Raw genomic sequence first — 22,067 nt, 5'->3', positions numbered from 1 at the left:
TTCATTGATTGCTCTCTCACATGTGCCTTGACCGCGGACCTTCAGCAGACCGAGTAACCCCTTGCTGGAGCCAGCGTCCCTGGGATCAAGCTGGTGGGTTTTTTCCTCAAACCAGATGAGCCCGCACTCACGCTGGCGATCTCGGGGTTCCTAACCCAGGTCCTCTGCATTGCAGTCCGATGCTCTGCGCCACCGCCTGGTCAGGCATCCATTCATGTTTTAAAGGTTCATTGCCTACTGCAGTAAGAGGGGAACCAAACTATTCCCAGTGAGGTCAGTGCCTCCTGCCCCACCCACTCTGAGGAAACTCACAAATGTGACCCATCCAGTGACCATATTTGTTCAATGAAGAAAGCAGGGAAATGAGGGTCTCAGTCAGAACATACAGTTGCTTTATTCTTTAAATGTCTCCCAGGAAAGAAGAACCCAAGTGGCAGGGAATGTGGCTAGGGACTTTCACTGAGCCAAGCAGCAGCCACGGAGGAATGGGGGGGGGGAGGGGGCGGGAGGAGCACCGGAACCCAAGGCAAAGGGATGGTTAGTGGTTGTTCGCCCATTTCCTGGCCTCTAGTTCCTCAAATGGGACTATGAGAAGAAATATTAAATGACTGTGTATCGAGGAACAGAACTTTAAAGATCTGGCCGGGATAGGGGATCAGAAGGATCCGGCAGGATTAAAGCCCGGGGTTTAAGTGCCCAGGGCCAGGGACCACTCTGAGAGAGAGTGCAGGAGAAGATGCATCAGTAAGAAGTGAGGGGTGTTGGTCTCAACTGTGACTGGAGAGGAGGGGACAGGGCAGTGAGCACAACTGAGAGGGTTCTTCCAGGTGGCAAGGGTGGGGACAGGGATGGGTAGATGTGCTCATTCTGTCCACTCCTTCTTAATGGACAGGTTCCACTCCCAGGTGAGGTGGTCGTGCTTATCATCATCAGTGAAGAAGGACTTGTTGTGGTAGGTGCCTCGGGCCAGCATGCCTTTGGGAGCCTCCTCAGTTGGAGTCAGGAACTCATACTCTTCTGGCCGAGGCCCGTAGCTGCCAACCATAAACGTGGCTTTATCCACTGGGGAGGAAGACAAGAGCATTAGGGGAAGAGTCCGCTGGAGAACAAACAAGCGCGCTGGAGCTGGAGAGCCGGGTGCAGCTTACAGCGCTCGGAGTCAATACAGAGGCTTTCGAGGCTGGGTAAACATCGGATTTACCTGGGGCAGCTTTTTATTCATTTCCTTAAAAAATTTTTTTTTATATTTGAGCACCTTTTAATACTACAGTTTCCTTTGTCCCATCCCCAAAGATGTTTGTTAAGTAACCTGCTGTGGGTCTTAAGAGTTAGTGTTTTTACAAAGTATCACAGCTGATTCTGAGTATCAGAAAAATTGTGAAATCAGTGTCCTAAATGAGTGGGGATGAAGAATGTTTTTTATGGAGGCGTAGTAGATTATAGCACATAAAAATCTCAGGTGGTCAGAAGGTATAGAATTCCAGTTATAAGGTAAGTAAGTTCTGGAAGTATAATGTGCAGTGTGGTGACTGTAGTTAACAATACAATATTGCATATTTGAAAGTTGCTAAGAAAGTAGATCTCAAAAGATCTCATTACAAGATAAAAATTGTAAATACGTGTGGTGATGGATGTTAGCAAAACTTATTATGGTAATCATTTTATATGTAATATATACATATATCAAATCACTGTGTCTACTCCTAAAACTAATACAATGTTATATGTGAATTATATCTCAGCCAAAAAAAAAAAAAATCAAACTAGTTGAGACCTGAGTTCTTTCCTTAGCTCTGCAACTCACTAAGTCATATAACATTTTTGGGCCTCCACTTCTTTTCTATGTAATGAACTTCAAGGATCTTTTATCTACAGACTATCATTCTACAAACATATTAATTGGAGCAGGTAAGGTAACAGCTGGTTATTAGAATAAACAGAATTCATAGATGGAATAATTAAATGGAAGGGAAAAATCAATAACTTGGTTTAAAAAAGTTAGTGGTGAAAATAACAACAAAGTTACTAATAGTGAGTAACTGGGATATATATTAAGTAGGGGATTAGAAAGTATATTGCTCACAAAAATTAAGGGATATTTCAAAATGAGTATAAAGTGATAAAATATCTCCTAATTTTTGTGAGCATATATACATAGGTAGGTAGGTAGTCAGGCAACGTGTATGTAACTGTTAAGTGTTGTGAATAAGTCTGAAGTAACAGCTACGACATGCCATAGCCCTCTCTGCTGAGTAAGGCAACATAGTCGCTATACCCAAAGGAAAATAGGAAACTGAACTATTTTTTTCACGAAACTAGGTATTGGAAAGACCAGTTAAGATCTTTTAGGTCAACAATCTTCTGTGGGATCCGAGTAACTGAGTGGGTCTCTATGTTATGCAAATGTATCAAACAATTTCTCCCCTCTCCCTTGTTTATTGATTTGGTAGGACTGGTGCATTCCTGTTTTCCACCACTGAGAAGGGAGCTTCTAAGGTTAAAAAGAACTGGCAGAGTGCTCCCATCGGCTTTTCCCTTTTCAATTCTCTCTGCCCATACTAATGGAAGGTAACTGAAGACTGGTCCCCTAGGCGTGTATAGCTTTAGGTACAGCTTGTCAAGAATGATTACAAATTAAGTAATGTTATTATTATTTTTTTCAGTTAGACAGCTTTCTGCAAGTCCCCCAAAATTTTTTTTCTCCTTTGTTTACGAAATGAAGCACTTACCCCCAACCCATTCTCACTCTGACTCCCAATAAACACACACGCCAGTGGATAGGCTCTCAGTCTTTCCTGTCTTGGATTGCTCTGACAGGTTTTATACTTCTGCATTGTTTTTTGTTTTGTTTTGTTGGTTGGTTGGTTTACTTTCGAGAGTACCTTTTACGTACTTTAACTTATCCAGTCTTATCTTGGTTACTCTTCCCCTTTGTAAGTAATAAGGCTGAACTCCAGAAGCTGAATGCCGGGCTTAGTGGCTGACCCCATCTAAACTGAGCTTCCCGAGTGTTGGTCTGGCCATTATCATCTCAGTCAGAGGTGAGCCCTTCCTAAGGTGAGTGTCCACAGCTTTTTTTCAGGTTCTTAAATGAGTCTATGCCGAAAACTTGCCAACAACCATAAGTTTAAATATCAGTGAGCAGTGGATGTGAGGACCATGTATATTGTTGGTCCCTTACCTTTCACGCCAGTCCGGTAGGTGTGCTGAACATATTTCAGGCCTGACACAATATCTCTGTTCACCTGTATGGGAAAGAGCCAAGCAATGCAGATTAAAGAGGTTCTTTCATTTTTCCTCATTATTCATTTTTATCTACCTCGCTGAGTCTTCTCTGAGGATAAGAAGACTGAAGGTTTAATTCAGAATGAGTTTTACTACTGTCATTTAGTGTGGTGGTGCAGCAGAGATTGGAGGGAGGCATTCACAAGACTCAATGTCGCCAATCTGATTTAAATCATTGAATAGTGTGATTTTGGTTTTGAGGAGGAGGGATATTTAATGAAAACATTGTCTTAATATTTTTCATTACATTTCTTCTTCCTGAATGGTCCAAAGACTGATCTGGAGCACCCTCTCCCCCATACATCTGGTCAGAATTGTCCTTGTTTCAGGAAAGATTATAAAGTTACCAATGGAAAATATTATGTAAATATTTGAACATTGCAACCTGAGAAATAATCCACCTAGCATATGAAAAACAAATAACAAGGAGAAAAGCTGTAATGGAAAATCGGGTCTAGAGGACGGTTGTGCCTGTAATGCAGGTATAATTGGAGGTCCAGAGCTGAGGAGATGGGTCACAAGAAAACATCCGCCCTATATATAAACAATGGGCAAAGCCACTGTGTCTGGCAAGTATTTGGGATGTCTGTCATTTTCAGACGTTGTCTGAGGTTGTGATACTTTCCCAATCCTTTCAAAGAAAACTCACTAAAGCAGAGTGAAAATATAGACAGGCCAAGCACTTAGTTTTTCCATTAGTCATTTTACCTAGGACTGAACTGGGTTGTCCGTTAATTTTATACAGTGGTCATGCTTATACAAACAAATAAAGTGGACATTGCACCATTAGCTAGAAGGTTTGGTTAATTGTTCACCGATATAAAGAATGTAAGCATCTTCAAATAATTTCTCTCCCCAACACTAATTATGGCTCCCTTTTTGTTTTGGACGGAATAATTTAATCAATCAGTAGATGAGGTAGCAGTGAACACAGCCAGCTTAGGTTCTAGACTATCATTCAGTAAAATTTGTAGTATAGACCTATCAAAAGCAGACAAAATGAAAACACATTGAATAAACTGTGATAAAGCAAAACCCAGACTTTTTAAGGACTCCAACTCCTGCATGTGGCTCATAGGAATAGGGAAAATAGATGGATCTTTCTAGAGGTCTCAAAGTTGGTCTCTTGAGCTTAGTAGGAGATGTGGTCTGAGGGGAATAAGACCAAAAAAACAGGGACGATGGTGGCATAGGGATAAGAACTTCAAAACAAAGTTTCTTGTGTTTCTACTGCTTCGTAGACTGTCTATGCTTGACCTGGATAAAAGTGTGACCATTCCTCGTAGTCTCTTCCTCTGCCTGAGCACCTGTCCCCACGTCTCCTTCCCCAGGAGCAGGGAGCCTTGGTGATGGGGATGAAAGTGAGCCGTGAAGTCAGAGATACTACATTTCCTTGGGAGACAGAAGAAAGAAAAGTAAAAACCAAAAGAACCATCCCAGGCCAAATTTTTGGAGAGTTGTGAAGTTTTGGGGGAGAAAGAGAACACTGACAGCAACTAAAAGAGGTGAAGAAAAGGGGTGTCAGGCTCTGCTGCTGTTGTCATACATCCAAAATTTCTTGGACATTCTGCAACAGACGTCAGTATGGAGCTAAACTGTTTCTCAATTTTGAACTGATGTCTCTCCTAACTGTAGCTCCATTCTGGGTCAGGCCACAGGGGGGGTTCAGCTTCATGTGTGTTACACACCGAGAATGATCTTTCTCCTGTCAGAAACAAGGACAAACTTCAGGAGCGGGACCCTTGCGAAGCCCTGTCTGTGCCCTCTTCCTCGATCACCTTAACGTGCACCCCTGACTACTGGGGCTGCGCACCACTGCGTTCCTCCTCAGCCTCCCCGCCATGGCAGGAGCCCATGCTTCAGACCTTTCTTGTTCATCTCATTCACATCTAAATTTGCCTGTCTTGTTTCATCTGATTTGATAAAAAACATTTAATTTGATAAAATCTGGCTTACTAAATTACTGACACATTAAGGGAGTAACATTTAATGATTAAAAACTAGACTGTTGTGTCACCTATTCTAGGCAAATTTGGATACAAGGCCCTACCAAACTCTCAGGTGCTTAAGTAATAAATAAGGCTACAAGAAACAGGAAGTGAACCATAGCTCAGTGCCTATTATAGAGTAGGCACCAGCAAATATTTTCAGAATGAAATTAGTTTAAGGCATATTTGTTTGTGGTGGAGAGTGATTGTTAGCGGACCCTGAATCATCCCCTGAACCTAGAGGACAGAAGGGTCTGGTGTGTAAACAGAGAGGGGTGGGGATTTCCTTGGTGGAGCCCAGGCCCTGGAGGGTAGGACTGAGTGAGAATGAGGGCAACCAAGGCAAATATAAACAATTAAGAGCAAACAATAAATTTCTGACTTATTTGTTTTCTATTTTAAGCTTATTTTTTCTCTTTGTTTTGGCTGCTTACCAGGATATGTGGCTATCCCTTCTACATTATTTTATCTCTTATTTCATTTTGAGCTTACCTACTACCATGCTCCAACTAAATTGTAATTTCCAGTTATTTACCAAGGAATACACTCCCTGGCTTTATATAATTAATGAGGAATTAGAGCTGAGGTTCTTCTATCTGTTCACTTTTCCTTTTCTGTTAATTGATTCATTCATCTCAATAAATATTCAATGAATATCTACCATTTGCAAAGTTCTGTGTGAGCTATTGGAAAGAAGGGATATATAATCTCTTTCTATGTCAAGGTGTGTAGGCTGTATAGGAGGTAAATGACATAAATGGGATAAGACAGAGCAGTGGGTGCCTCTCACTGGACGGGAGTATTAGGAGTTCACGGACAGAGGGATCCCATGGCTTACGTGAACGACGGAGGAGATGCTGGCTGGGGAATGGCAGTGAGCCAAGCTACGTCTCAACAGAGTTGGGGAGAGAAGAGTCCATCTCCAGGGGAAAAAAACAAAATGTACGCCAAAATGATAATGCAAGAAAATTGATTTCTTTTCTCTCTTTGATTATAAGAAGGATTTAAACTTTATATATAGAGCAAGATACTTACTTTGAAGTGAATTTTGACTCTATATTCAACACCTTCTTTTAGCACAAAAGTTTCCTTTTTGAGGGCTTCGAGATCCCCTGGAAAGGTAGATTTAAAAGAAGTTTATTCCCCTCAGAAGGAGATTCAAAAGTTGATGAATGAAGTAGAAGATCTGGCTCCACAGTGCAGCACGGTCTGCGTGGCCCTCGCCTCTAAGAATATTTGAGATTAGTGGCTGCACAAATGCACACTTGAAACACCTGAAATCTGACAGCTAGATATGAAAGCAATGTAATTTAGCTTGACAACAACCCTAAAAATATACAAAACACCACCAGCATTGAGTTGTGTGCAAAAATATATCTTTTCTAATTGTCAATAATAAAAACAAGTTTTAATCAACCATCCTAAAAAAAAAAGTCTAAACTATCTTTCTTTTTTTTAAAGGACTTTATTCATTCATTTTAGAAAAGAGAGAGAAGGGGGGGAGGAGCAGGAAGCATCAACTCCCATATGTGCCTTGACCAGGCAAGCCTGGGGTTTTGAACGGTGACCTCCGTGTTTCAGGTCAACACTTTATCCACTGTGTCACCACAGGTCAGGCCTAAACTATCTTTCTATTTTCTCCATTGAAAATGACATTACAGATATGTGGTCAAATGACAAGATGATGGAAGAATTAAAGAGTATACTCTTATGCCCCAAATAAAGAAATATAGGAAAAATATTACATAAGAGTATCATTTTCTGGCTTTTAAAAATGTACTGATTTGATTCCTTTTTATCATTCTAAATAAATTTTTACTTTTATACTTAATTTTGAAATTGCACTTGCAATTTCATATTATTTTTTTCTTAAGGAAAGTCACATAAGTTATAAAAGTTTTGTGCTCTGTAAAACTGGGATCTGCCCTTAATTTTTATACATTGGTTAGAGAGAGATAATCATTCTGTGTTCTTCTCCCAATGTGATCCTGTATAATTTGACATTCAGAGTGATATTGTGTGTGTGTGTGTGTGTGTGTGTGTGTGTGTTTTGGACAGCTCCGTGCACACGTATTACACACAGGGCTGGTACCATCATTCTGCATATGCCTGGAATTCACTTCAGTAGCTTCTTTGTGACAGAACACCAAATATGGGTTTCCTGGTGCTGGGAAAAGGGACAGAGAAAACTTTTTTTCCTGCAACAACATCAGGCCCTTCTAAAAAGAATGTTTCCTTAGCACTAATTCAGACCTATTCTTACAAAATGACAGCTGTACCTGGTAACATTACACAATTTCGCACAGGAAGAGGCCTGAGTCCTGGAGAGAGAGAGAGAGAGAGAGTGTGTGTGTGTCTCTTAGAGAGATGCTAGACTATGGGGGTGGTTGAATTTGTGTGTTCGCTCTAATGATTTCAGTTGAAAAGGAAGTATCTTCTTGGCCTCTGATTTCCTCCCTCTGACAAAAGCCCATATAAGGTAAAGAGGAGCTCTGCTCTGTGCGAAGGGAACTACCTTGCTGTCCCAGAGTCATGCTTTGCTCTGTCTCATGGGTTCACTTTTTAAATCTGGCAATCATTTTTTTTTCACCAAAGACCCTTTAATCCCCCAGCCTCCTAGTTCTGTGGCCCTCTCCTTATTTCTCTCCAATGTCCACTTCCCCATAATACTCACCTTCTCTGCTCAAGACTTAAGTCTCAGGAAAGAAATGGACACTTGTCACAATAAAGTGAAAAAAAAATTTTTTTTGAAGAGTTGTGGAGATGCTTATTTAAAATAATCAGACTTTTAAAATAAAATAACACGTGTCTAACAATGGAATTTCTAACATTGTTCAGGAGATCTTAAATTGCTTCTTGCCTTCAGGTAAGTTCTATAGCTGACATAAGATCAATACTTTTTCTGACATTTAGACTATGTAAATATTACAGTTCCAGAAGCATACAGCAGGTTTCTTAATACTATATTTCCATCTTTCTGCATGAATAGTAATTCTGCTATTATGTGCAGATAAATACTGAAGTAAATCTGGTACACGTAAATATATGCAGTACCTATGCCTGCATTCTCTTCAATTAGAGACAGAGGCTGGGCTGTCACTAAGCCCGGTCAATCCTGTGTACCCCAAGAGCAGTGACTTGTGAGCTGGTCCCAGCATACCCATCTCAGGGATTCATCTACCTAGGTTTCCCTTCGCTGGGCTGGGGGACAAAGAGCAAGCGTCTCCAGTGATATCATTAGCTCCCTTTGAACAGAACAGATGTGTCCACTTACCAGTGAGGTCCATGGTGATTGGTCCTGGGGCACTCTCACAAACCAGAGTAAGGCGGGTGACAACGACATTGGGGGCTGTTGGGTCTGCAGGATTCAAATCAAAACGTAAGCATAAGGAAGAGACGTGTATGTACTGTGTGTGTGTGTGTGTGTGTGTGTGTGTGTGTGTGTGTGTGTTTGCATTTTAAGTAGGAGAGAATACAAAAAGAAAAGTGGTATCTCTATCTGGACTAGAAATAGAAGTGGTAGATTCACCATGCTTCATCACAATGGCCTTATAAATTATAGCAATATTATTATCTGGTTTGGGCACTTGCAGGTCCATCTTAATTATAAACAGCAAAGATTTCCCGAGTGACTATGGGTAAGGTACTCTCTCCTAGCTGGTCACTGCCCATCCATATCTTTGGGCCATGTCTTAGTCAGCCACAGTGTATGTGGAAGTGATGAATGGTTAGGCAAGGAGTGTGAAAGAGAAAGAGAAGATGGAGAGAAAACATGAGAGATGGGGAGAATACAATCCTAAATGGTAATCTGAAATCTTTTCTAAATCCTCACTCTGTTATTTTCCCTTGTTTCAATGCTGACTTGCACCTTCTCTCCAAAGGAGACAATCACACAGTCCAGGACTTCATTCAATGTATAAATATTGTGATTCACTGACTTAGCCCTGGAAGCCTTGGTACTCTCTGCTCTGCCTCGGCATTGAGTCACTAAGAGGCCAGCCTTACCTGGGACCCTCCACCTGACACCCCTCCCCCCCCACACACACACCTGCTACCACAGGACCATCCCCCAGGAGCGTCTTCTTGTACTTAATTAGACTTTCATCATCTTTGTCCATCTCCTGCAGCTCTTGTAAGGACTTCTGAGGTGGAGGCTTATAATTGAGCTTCCCGTCCAGCTCATCCTCCTCCTCCTCCAGGTGTGGTTCTGGAGCCTTTTCAGTCATTTTGATCTGTTTCAGGGAAAGAATGACAGGCCGTTAGCTAAAAGTCAGCGGACGTGCACAACGTCTGTGGGGGTGCTTGGCATCATTATCTTTGCCTTAATGGACGTCTATAGTTGTCAGTGATCTCTTCCTAATTTCACCTCATTATATTTCATGGAAATAGCGTATAGTGCATTCCAGTCTTTGCCATGCCTGAATTTCTTTTTGTACTGGGATGAGTACCTCTTATTGACTGAATAAAACTGACAGAGAAAAAAAAGTTCACTTGTGAATGATATGCTACAAGTAAAGCAACATAGCACAAGCAGGCCTGAATAATGAGCAAGGAGAGGGGGAGGGGTGGAGAGGTAGATGGGTGCTTCTTCTGTGTGCTCTGACTGGGAATTGAGCCCGGGAATCCTACACACCAGGCCAATGCTCTACCACTGAGCCAACCGGCCAGGGCCTAGGAATGCCCTTGTTGATCAAGCTCCCCAAAAGAAAATTATATGGAGCAACCATGACAGACCAAGCAAGTCAGTCTCATACTATTCATCACCAGAACGCTGCAGCCCGGTGTAAACAGTTTCAACTTTCTCAGGAAGCAGTACGGCAGATTGGGAAATCCTGTCCAAGGGGTCCTATACTGCCCCCTCATTTGGAGTTAACCCTCAAGGATCCCTACCAGGACAACTTTGGCAGATGGAGGTTACTCATATACCTTCATTTGGCAAACAGTCGCATGTCCACATTACAGTGGATACATATTCCGGATCTATAGTAACCTCTGTCAGAACAGGAGAGGCTGCTAAGCATGCTATAGCTCATTGTCTGTATGCATTGTTCTATTATTGGATTTCCTAAACTGGCTAAACTGAAAATGCTCCTGCATATGGAGCAAAAGCATTTACTGTATTTTGTCATGCTTACAATCTTTAAAGTTAAGGTATTATTAAAGTGTACTCAGCAAACATTTTAAGGTCAATTAAAAAAAATTTAAGAGGGGGTAGTCATATCCTGGAACTCCTACGGGTCTACCATATCATGTTTTTTACTTAAAAAATATTTTACATTTCTTTGGAATGCTGATGAACAGGAGACACCAAATCTTTTTCGCCTGCAAACTACTACCTTCTTTATTAGATCCAGCTAATGACACTGTTTTGTCTTTTTCCAAATAGCTCCAGATATATGGAAAAGATTTATATAGGTGGATGGGGATCCTCAAACCCCTCATCGAGATCTTATGAGCATGGCTTTTAAGATACCTAGAGGCAGAAAAAGCCCAATAGAGATCAGGGGAACTACCAGCTTTTAGGATACACCCTTAAAGGCTCCAATGCCCCAAAGGGGTCTCATAGGATGCCATCTGGGTCCTGCTTCAACAGTGGAAAGGAAGGTCATTGAGCTAAAGCCTGCCAGGCTTACATGCCTCTGCTGTGAGGAAACAGGGACACTGGAAGGTAGGCTTCCCCCTTGCTCCTCTAAGGGAGGGTTCAGTCTCTTCCAGCCCTGCTCCAGCCACCTATGACCTAACCTTGTCCAGAAAGCTGGGGTTTGCCACTGAAGGCTGAAGGTGCCCAGGGCCATCAGCCCCATCTACGACACTGTGGACGAGCCTAGGGTATTTCTTTCAAGAAGCAGGTAAACTGATCTCATTTGCACAAGGGCCACTTAACTATGTCTTGCCTGAATAGTCAGGTTTTTTATTCTTCCCTCAAAGATCTCTGTTGTGGGTGTTGATAGTCCTATTTTCTGCTGCTTTGCTTAATATATAGTGTTTCCTTTATCCCTCCTACCTCAATGCCCCACTCATATTTCAGGCTGGGACCTACTCCTAATTTAGAGCTCTCTTTCCCCCTTTTGCCAACTTCTATTATGAATCTACCTTTGCCACCCAGCTTAGTGTATCCCAAGGTTCTCTTTACCATGCCACAGTCGCAGAGCTCCAGGGAAAAGCAACCTGGTCTCATCTCTCCAGGCAGAGGAGAACAGAAGCTCCATATCCACGCATGCTGCAAATGGCTTTTCCAGTCTACCTGAACCATTACCAGCTAGAAACAGCAGTCATTGGGACTTGGACATGAGCTGCAAAGTATAGAATGGTGCAATTCCAGTGCCATGCAGACTTTTCCTGGATGTGGACTTTTCCTGGACTCCTGCTCCCTGTGACAGCTCCTAACAGACTGAACTGTGATTAGGTTGCATTTTTCAGGGATTTGGCATGGTGATGGGGCCAACTTGGACTTCGTGAACGTGTTAAGGACACTACTCTTTTATGGATTCTTTCTGTATTGGCCAAAAGTTTGCTTAAAGGCTTTTAATCACTGTAAAAAAAAATAGAAGACTGGATAGAGAAGATGGGACACATGTACACCATGGTATACTATTCAGCTAGAGGAGGTGATGACATTGGATCACTTACAGCAGAATGGTGGAATCTTGATAACATTATGTGGAGTGAAATAAGTGAATCAGAAAAAAACAAGAACTGCAGGATTCCATACATTGGTGGGACATAAGAGCGGGACTAAGAGACAGACATGGACAGGAGTGTGGTGGTTGCGGGGAGTGGGGGGAGGAAAGGAGGGAGAGGGAGAGGGGGAGGGGGAGGGGTACAAAGAAGACTGGATAGAGGGTGATGGAGGCCGATCTCTCTTTGGGTGATGGATATGCAACAGAACTAAATGACAAGATAACCTTGAAATGTTTTCTTTGAATGTATGTGCCCTGATTTATTGATGTCACCCCATTAAAATAAAAATTTATTTATAAAAAAAAATTATTCACACTTAAGTGTTAATGACTGAATAATAGGTTTGAAATTTAGTCCTCTTAAGGCATGCATAGTCAGAGTTTTTCAGAACTGAAATGAACCTTAGAGGTGACATATCCTAACCTCTTATTTAATCGTTGAGAAAACTGAAACTGAGAAGATAAGAGAATGTGGCCCAAGTCCACATAGCTGGATGAGATGCAGTGTCCTATGAAAGAGGAAAAAAAATCTCTACTGGAAAAATTTCAGGTCCCATGGTAGGCCTTCTGGTTGAAGCTATTTGGGGAAACAAGGGAGATGTTTGGGCAGGGAGATAATTTTCTGATTCCTATCAGTTCTACCCTGAGAGTAACTCCTTCACTACCTGTGGGAAAAGTCTTCATTGCTCCAAAGTGGCACACCTGTAAGACAATACTTATCAGACTCATCCTGAGGGACTGTGCGAATTCTGTTAAGCCCCCTGAGAGTGAAGTTATCTCTGGAAAAATCAGTTGTGGTTTTGAGTTTCAATGTCACTATCATTAGCAACAGGAAGAAAAATAATTTGGAAGTAAAGCCAAATAGATCTAATTTTAACAGAAAAAAAAGAAAGGAAAAAGAAAATAGTATTTCTTGGCTCATTGATTCTCTTTCAGCAAACACAAGACTTGATCAACTCCGAAAACAGCATTTCCATGCCCAGGTCCACTTCCATTGCAGAAAGGAAACACGTAGGGCTGTTTCTATGGCAACTCTTGTCTCAGCTGAAGAACCAGCACCACTCAAATCTGAGCTTCTAGCGAATAGTACAATAAACATAGTGAGTAACTCAGCTCATATTCCAAACAACACTCAGGGAAAGTGAATGGACTGGTTGGAAAAACAGTGAAGGATGCAGTGGGTGGAGGTGGTAGGTTGTGGGTAGTTTAAGGACGATCATTAAGGGAAAGATGAAGAGCAATCCAGAAGTGACCAATCTGATGAGACAGTTTCTCCTGTGCTGACACCCAGGAGCCTTGCTAGATGCCCAGGGTGGAGGTCACATAACAAACCTGTGAATGGAGCATCAGGAAGCCTATTTACACACAAGGGCATCTCAGCCCCTATGGATAGGCTTTTCTGGAATATATTTCTTTTTTTTTTCTTTTTTTGTATTTTTCTGAAGCTGGAAACGGGGAGAGACAGTCAGACAGACTCCCGCATGCACCACTCTAGCGCCTGGGGCAGGGGCCAAGGAGCCATCCCCAGCGCCCGGCCATCTTTGCTTCAATGGAGCCTTGGCTGCGGGAGGGGAAGAGAGAGACAGAGAGGAAGGAGGGGGGAGGTGGAGAAGCAAATGGGCGCTTCTCCTATGTGCCCTGGCCGGGAATCGAACCTGGGTCCCCTGCACGCCAGGCTGACGCTCTACCGCTGAGCCAACCGGCCAGGGCCTGGAATATATTTCTTGATTCTAACAAGTCACTTGCTTGAAGTCTTGACTATTAGACTTCACAGTCAGTCACCAACTAGCTCAAAATGATTTCAATCACCTGCGGGGAATTGTAATTCCGTACCCCCAAATCTCAATTTTGAAATGAGAATGAGAAAGAGAGAGAGAGAGAGAAAGAGAGAGAGAGAGAGAGAGATTGAGAGAGATGGTGAAGGATCTGGTCTAGGACAGGATCTGCTAACCTCTAACAGTGTGATGATCATTGGCAAATCAATTCACCTATCACCTAGATCTTGATCTCATTAGTAAACATGAGATTTATATCAGTTCTAAATGTTCTTCATTCATTGCAAACAGGTACAATAATTGCTCTGTAAAAATAAGACACCAATTTATTTAGAGACATCAAAGAGCAGAAGAGGATTTGGGATTACTGTATGTATTTGTTGCTGTCAAAAGGAGGCCATTGAGGACCCCATTAAAAGAACTTGGTCTAATTATATAGCACAAGAAAAAGAGATTTGAAGTCAGATAATCCCAAAGCAGCTCTTGCTGGTAAACTGATTAGAAAAAGGTGAAAATGTCATGCTGTGGTGAATAATAGATTAAAGTAGCAGTTCTCAGGGCAAGTCCCTTTAAAGCGAAATTAAGATCACAAAAATTTGGTGAGCATACACTGTTTGTAAGACTCTGCTTTAGCACATAGTGATGATTAAGTTACTCTCAAAAGTGGAGAGGGGGGAAAAGGATTAGCAATCTAGTCATACTAAAAAGGCTCAGTTGGTTTGATTGATTTGGGGAGATGACAGATCTCTTTAAGCATATAATAAAAGTCATGGTCCTTATAAGAGAAAAAAAGGAATAAAGCCATGAAACTGCCTGGACCCCTGAAGTACTTCACAGACTTTACAGGAGTACGGGAAGAGGACTTTGAAACTGTAACTCTTGGAAACATGAAACAAGGAGTTGAGAAAGTTTCCTTCTCTGAGGCCTGGCCAGACCAATGACACAATTTAGCCTCAAGCTAAGGATCAAGTCTATGAACCCAAAACGTTGGATATAAAGAAGCAGGAGGAGATATCAGGTAACACCTGCATCTGAGGGAACATGACCGCAAAGCCTGCAAGGGAGCAAAGGTGCCCAGGGAACAGGTCTTTCAAAGAGAGTTCTGTGGTCAATCCACTTGATTTTGGATTATTCTCTTCACTGAATTAAGTCCGTGGGCTTTGTTGCCTGCCAGCTAGCTGTGATCCCACCGAGCAAATGTTCCAACCACTAGGGATCTTTCTCTCCTCCCTGGGAGGTGAGTGGGAGAGCAGCTCGTCTCCAGGTGCTTCCCCTCTCCAAGTCCTCTATCTGCACGTTTCTCCTGACTTGAAGTCAGTGTCAGCTAAGCTGGCATTCAGTTCCCTTATTTCTGTTACTGTGTATAGATGAGACTATATCTCTGTTTTAGTGTTTCAAATTTATGCGAATTTCCCAAAGGTGCTGCCCTTTAAATTTCACTATCTCTCCCAAGGCCCCGGCCATAAATGGTTAAACAGTTTGGCAATGATTTCCCAAACTATATATTTGTGTATACATTTAACCACAAATGTCAGTTTTCTTTCGAGTGCTTGTTAAAGTGAAAATTGGAATTTTATGGAAATTCTGTAGACTGATTTCTAATATCATCTAAAGAAAAACTGGTTTTAAATGATTGACGGTAATTGTAATAATTATCATGCAGCACCAAATGCTTTCATGAGGATCATCTTCCTTAGTCCTCACTACAGATCAGGAAACTCTTCTACAGATTCAGGTAACTAATTTGCCCAAGAAGATGTATTGTGTAAAGGGCAGAGTGCAGGTTGTCTGACTTTAGCTACGACACTCTGTTTCTTCAGTTGTCTTCACTAAGAAGTAATAATGAAATTATAAAGCAGGTTAGTCATTTGGGGAATCCATCCAGGTGTAAATGCTCCTTTGCAAAACTCCAGGATGGCTTTAGCAAAGCAGAGAAGTGTCACATAAAAAGGATTTTGTTGCAACTCTGCCCCTGGTGTCACCTTGTGCAGATCTCTGAACCTCTCTGAGCCTCAGGTTCATTCTCTGCAAAATGAAATTGTGGCATTAAAAGATATCTGAGGCCCCTTGTTAATCCAGTGATTCTAATACTCCCTGATGTAAAGAAGTCTATGAGATGAGAAAGGAAAAGAGGAGTGGAGGTGGGGTTGGAGAGCATCTGACTCATCAGCACAGAACGTTCTTTTGGGCTCTTCTCACCTTCCAGCTCGCCCACTATTTCACAAAGAACAGGGTGGGTTGTTTTGTTTGTTTCATTGCATGTTGTTTTAGACTTTGGTTCTTTACACAGGAAAGATGAAATGGAGAATTAGCAATTATATATATATATAACGAGGCTACTGTGGACTTTGTCAGGTCCCAAGGCACATACGGCTTCTCTCATGTGCTTACTGCTCCAGTTATCTCTATTTTCTACATTCTGATGCCTAGAAACTGATGAATTTTCACTGTGGAAACTTCATACCCTCAGGCCCGCTATTAACTGAAATAATAACGCGGATTAGATGTGCTGTGGTGGAGACTTAATCTTCTCCAGCTCAGTTAAAGAGCCAAGTTAAATTAAGATGGTTGTTCAGGGCATGAGTATGACACAGCACAAATAGATATTTTCACTTGCTAAGTCAGTGGAATTTCCAATGTCCTGAAAGTTAAATACACTTAATTTACACAAAGATAAAAGCATATTGCCCGGTTCATTAATAATTAATGCAGTTCCAAATAAGTGGAGGGCAAGAAAGGGTGAAACTCTTGAGTTTAGATGAAACGGATCACCTGGTAAATTCAGAGAAAGGTGAGTTTAATGACTAGTGGAACAAGGACTTTGATGGGTCAGAGATTCAAATTGTGGCTTGCACTTGACTTATTACAGGACTTAAGCAAGTTTTTAACTTCACTGAGCCCAAAATTTACTACCAATAAAGTGGGAATAATCTTTCTTTTTTTATTTGGTGACAGAGACAGAGAGAGACAGAGAGAGGGGCAGATGGGGACAGACAGACAGGAAGGGAGAAAAATGAGAAGCATCAGTTCTTCCTTGTAGCACCTTAGTTATTCATTGATTGATTTCTCATATGTGCCTTGACCTGGCGGCTACAGCAGAGTAAGTGAACCCTTGCTCAAGCCAGCGACCTTGGGCTCAAGTCAGAGACTATGGGGTCATGTCTATAATCCTACGCTCAAGTCAGTGACCCAGCGTTCAAGTAAGATGAGCCTGCACTCAAGCCGGTGACCTCGGGTTTTTGAACCTGGGTCTTCTGTGTCCCAGTCCAATGCTCTATCCACTGCCCCACTGCCTGGTCAGGCATTATGCAGTTGAAGAGTTAGAGGAAACATATGAAAACTTCTGGGACTAGACTGACCAATAGTAGATGTTCAGTACCTATCTATTCCCCTCCTTCCCTCCCTGCCCAGCACTGCTATCCCTTTTGCTGCAAGCCTTCAGTGAAGCTAGGTAATTGACTGTCCAGGCACCAAATGCCTTGCCTTCGATCTGCAGCATTGACGATGTCCACTCCTTCCTCCCTCAAAATAGATTTTGTTTCTTTGAGGAGAACAGAAGAGACAAGAAGTTCTGAGAATTGCAGAGATTGTTTACTCACTGAATCAACCTTGAAATGAGACTGTCACTTATAGAGATTCTATTTCTTTAAAAAACTTCCCACTTGAACAATTTAATTTTAGATTCTATTTCAGGGGCCAGGAAACTTTTTGGCTGAGAGAGCCATAAATGCCACACATTTTAAAATGTAATTCCGTGAGAGCCATACAACGACCCATGTATGTTATACATTATCCAATAAAAATTTGGTGTTGTCCCAGAGGTTGGCTGTGATTGGCTCCAGCCACCTGCAACTATGAACATGAGTGGTAGGAAATGAATGGATTGTAATACATGAGAATGTTTTATATTTTTAACGTTATTATTATTTTTTTATTAAAGATTTGTCTGTGAGCCAGATGCAGCCATCAAAAGAGCCACATCTGGCTTGCGAGCCATAGGTTCCCAGCCCCTGTTCTATTTATTGCTCCTTATCCTAATTGAAGACAGAGGTCCCTCCGTGAATGATGAGAAAGGCACAACTAAGGGAGAGAATTCCCTCGGCCTCTGGAGCAGAACACTGTGGAGCCTTGACTTGAGTCCCAAAATTGGCAGATCATACATCTAGAAGAGCAGGCCATGAATATTAGCTAAAAGAGATGAGGGGGGAGAGAGAGAAATGTGGAAGTACCAGAAGGAGGGGATTTCCATCTGAGAAGTGCCTATGGAAGTCTCAGCATTCTCCAGCGCCCTGTTGTCTCCACTTCCCGCTGACCGGACTCAGTCTTACTTGCCCCATGGCTGGGGCTTCGTCTAGAGCAGAGTTGCTGGGCCATCTCTGGAGGACAGCTGGCATTTCAGAACTAGTCAAGGATTTGTATCTGCTTTGCTGCCTGTTTGGTGATTTGGCTTATTCAGGGTGTCCAAGTTTATCCCCTGGGACACCAGACCTGTCTGGTGCCTCAGTATTTCCTAGTGACATGGAGGGACTGGTGCTTCCTGGGGTCCTCAGGGCTGCTCTAGGAAGAACATTAGAAACTGCAAAGCTGGATGAAAAGCACCAACCCAGTGCCTAAGAGGACAGTGCCTGGTTAGATACAGTAAACATTATAGTAAACCCTGAAATTACCATATAATTTGTTTTACAGTAAAACAAATGACTAGAAACAGAGTTCTTTGACCTTTCCTTTGGTGGGAGAAACAATACATTATTTCTGGCCTCTGCATTCATAGTAGTATATACTCTTCTGACCCAGATTCATATGCAAAAGCAGGGAGAACTCAACTCTCCTTAAAACTGCTCTGTCTACCCTGTGAGGTCACTGTGCTGGATATTTCCACAAATATTTAGCTTAAGTAATTCTTAAATAAAATGGCACTAAGGAAGCCATTATTAGACAAAAGCCTATACTGCAGAAACTCCATATATTTACACTTTTAAGTGAAGCATGAAAAATTAGACAGAAGTAAAGATATATATATATATTTTTATTAAATGACCACTTGTGCTTAGCATATCAGTCCCTTTAAGAAAACTCAAGCGAACTCTTACCAGCTTGGCTTTGTAAACCAGAGTGTAACAGCACAGAGCAGTTTGGTGCTTATTGATGAATATATGGTGAAGTTTTATGAGCCACGTGACACCCATCTCTGGCTTTGCCAAGGTGAACGCTGATCTAGAATCTTGGTAGGCAATACTACCATCCCAGGAACAAGGATGCTCAGACTGTGGCATTAAAGAAAACTTCTCCCATATGACATTTCCTAAAATGTCCTTCTAAGACACTGTCACTGTTTTGTTCCCCCACCAGTATATGACTTCAGTTGAATCACTGTCCTCTCAGGATGCAAATGTAAAATTGTCTAACCCCAGGCCTGACACATAAAAAGGTACTCCACAAACATCTCTCTCTTTCTCTCGATGTGCCTACTACCTTCTCACAGCTTCTCTCTCCCTGCTAGCTGATGTTTGTCATTTATTGTGCTCCCATACATTGGCCCCGGCGCTCACTTTTTCTGTCACGTGACTTGGCTGGTCTGAGCTTCCACTGACAACAGAACCTTGAGGGTGCTCAGAGCTTATATCCCTAGGGACAAACTCACACTCTCCCAGACAGGGAAGAACCAACTTTCAGTACCTGGGAGATGCTAGTCAGTTTTGGTTTGGCTGTGACACCATTGTTCCACATGGATTGGGTCTGTGTAGCACTGATGGAGACTGAACTATCCTCTTAGAATGCTACACATCTCACAAAAGGGTGAGATGATCTTGTTCTTATGCTTGTGTCCTATCTGGATTGGGAGGGATGTTTTCTTGTAAATTTAATAAAACAAAGCAATGGCAAGCATGCATGACACCTTCCTGTGACTGAACTTTCTGGGGCCAATACAGACCCCATGTCTTCCCTTGCTTGGTCATTTCTGCAGGTAGAAGCCAGCATGCTAACCCCGGTTTCAGTGGCTCTCAGTCTCTGCGTGAAGGGGTGGCTATACTATAGGAACTCCATGTGAGAGCAGTCTGCCTTCCCCCAGCTTGAACAGAAGATCAGCTCAGGGTGTATCGAACCCATCTCACAAGTCACCCTACGTCTAGAGCTTAATTATAGGCTATGTTTCTAAAAATTACTGACTAGGACATCCTTGAACAAGGAAGAAAGTATTTCAGGTCATGCCGAAAGCACTTCTGATGGCGGCCAAACTCAGACCGTGACATTTTGAAGGTCCATGGACCAAGTGTCCTAGCTGGATACACTTGGATTTTTCCAGAATCTATTTCTTAATAAATTATTCAGTGTCTTCTGTGTTCGCTTCTCCTTCTCTCGGATGCAAAGACCTATTCTTTGGTAACAACAGCAATTATCTTCCTGCTCATCTCACTGTAGGATTTTAACATGAGTGTTTTGTTAGTGGTACAAATTCTATCCCTATATGGTGAGTTGATAACAACACATTCTATCTATTGTACTATCCCCTGGACAGTTAAATCCCATTGTACTCTAAGGGAGGCTTTCATTATATCGCCAGATAATTCTTTAGTGGAAGACAGCTTAATGTTTGACAGCTTTGAACCATTTTTTTTTCTTTTCAACCAGTCTCTTTAAGTCTACTTGAAAACAGGAAACCACACATCTCCACCCCGCCCCACCCCACCATCCTGCAGCTCGTTCCATATCAGTTTGGATCTATCGTCTTTTAGCTTCTGAGCCTGGCCAAATGCCTGCTCCTACCTAGTAGGAAGCCCCTCTGGGCACACCCAGTGGCTGCACTCAGAGCCCTTGTCCAGGATATCAGGATTTTATCTCCTGGGGTGCATGCCCTCCCTCCTCCCTCACCGACCTATCTCCCCTGAGTCACTGCGACCATTCTCTGCTCTGACTTCCCCTTCTATGCAGAACTGTTCCAGCAGCCTCCTTAGTACTCTCTTATCATAAAGTTTGTTTTAAAGAGAAACGGCCCTTCTAAAAAGATGATAAATTGTAAAGGGCTGGAACCTAACAGTTGAGAGATTTTCTATATTTCTCTGAGCCCACCTGGAGCCTCCCCCACCCACGGTATTTCAACTTACATGCAGTGGTTCACTTCTCTCTCCGGGGTGCCTCTGCCTCTCAACTCCGACTTCTGAGTACTGGCAGTTAGAACAGGAAGGAAGGAAGTGAGAAAAAAAATTTTTTTTTAGCCTACTAGAAGAGGAAACCCTGGCTGTCTCAAATTCTGTTCTGCACCACATATCTCTTGATCAGCTAACTCGGAGCAGCATTCTTGTCAATTAATGGCACATGTGGGAGCATGACTGCCCATGTGAGCATGGATATGCATGAAAGTGGTCATGCAAGAGTGTGGAGCCTGCAGTCATAAGGGCTATGAATAATTGTGTGATATATCTTAAAATCAAGTCATTTCAGTGCAGGAGCTTACTGAGGCACCTAGTCTAAAACCAGTAGCCGTAAATTCCCCCGGGCTTTACTCTGTATCACTAACTTCTGTTCCTACAGGGTGTCTGCCAACTTCTTTCCCAGCCAGATATGATGAAAGTTTGCTGGCAGTGAATGTAGGGCGCTAAGAAATTATGTATGTTAACCGCATGTATTTGGCCCTAAATTTAAAAAATTTGTCCTCAAACAGATTTTTAGAGTTGTGCAGGTCATAATTGCAAGATGTAGCTTTGATATCGCGGTACAAACAACTCAAAGGCATTTATTGTGTTTTTCACTATTTTTGCTTTTATATAAAAAAGTCAAAGTACTGCTTTTGTTTAAATCTAGGAGTGCAGATTACAAAAGAAAAGCAAACTCGATTAATTCACACTTTTCTAACTCAGAATTTGTGAGAATTTAACAAGTGCTAAAATCGACTTTGCACCATATTTGAGGAAATGGTTGGTGAAGTAACTTAAATGGGAACCAGTTGCAGCGGCCACATTTAAATCATTGGAGGGAACAGACAGTTTTAATCCCCCAAGTCACATTTGCTCTACACATTCCCATAGCTGCTGCCATCAACAAATTCTTACTCATGCTAACATCTTAATATTCAGTATTTACATTGTTTCAGTATATGTAGAGCTGACTAATCAAGCACAGGTATTTGGAGAGACTGACATTTATTTTGTTGTCATTTAAATGTACTGCATTTTGTTCACTTTATTTTGTAAATTGATGCCCCTAGATATATCCTATTTTTAGCCAATGAAACTGAAACAATCGAGGAGATGGTGGTCATTTAGTGGAAGGAAAGCGATTAATCTATAAACATATAAAAAGGAAAACAGTATATAAGTAAAATTAGCAAAAACCTTGGAAAC

At 42.0% G+C, this 22,067-nt stretch overlaps 1 protein-coding gene across 1 annotated transcript; it reads right to left on the bottom strand.

Annotated features, from left to right (window-relative positions):
• Window positions 1-369: 369 nt before the first annotated feature.
• ARHGDIB (Rho GDP dissociation inhibitor beta) lies at window positions 370-20,957 on the bottom strand. The gene is made up of 6 exons (XM_066361132.1): window positions 20,832-20,957; window positions 9,322-9,505; window positions 8,548-8,631; window positions 6,309-6,385; window positions 3,182-3,245; window positions 370-1,062 (listed from the first exon to the last, which is right to left on the bottom strand). The coding sequence occupies exons 2-6, from the start codon at window positions 9,497-9,499 to the stop codon at window positions 863-865; spliced, it is 603 nt and encodes a 200-aa protein (XP_066217229.1). The 5' UTR covers window positions 9,500-9,505; window positions 20,832-20,957; the 3' UTR covers window positions 370-862.
• Between the last annotated feature and the right edge of the window lie 1,110 nt (window positions 20,958-22,067).

This window comes from Saccopteryx leptura, chromosome 1, assembly GCF_036850995.1.
Source record: "Saccopteryx leptura isolate mSacLep1 chromosome 1, mSacLep1_pri_phased_curated, whole genome shotgun sequence".
In the NCBI taxonomy this organism is placed as follows: Eukaryota; Metazoa; Chordata; class Mammalia; order Chiroptera; family Emballonuridae; genus Saccopteryx; species Saccopteryx leptura.
The sequence above is the reverse complement of the archived record's forward strand: the minus strand, read 5'-3'. Positions and strand labels throughout refer to the sequence as shown.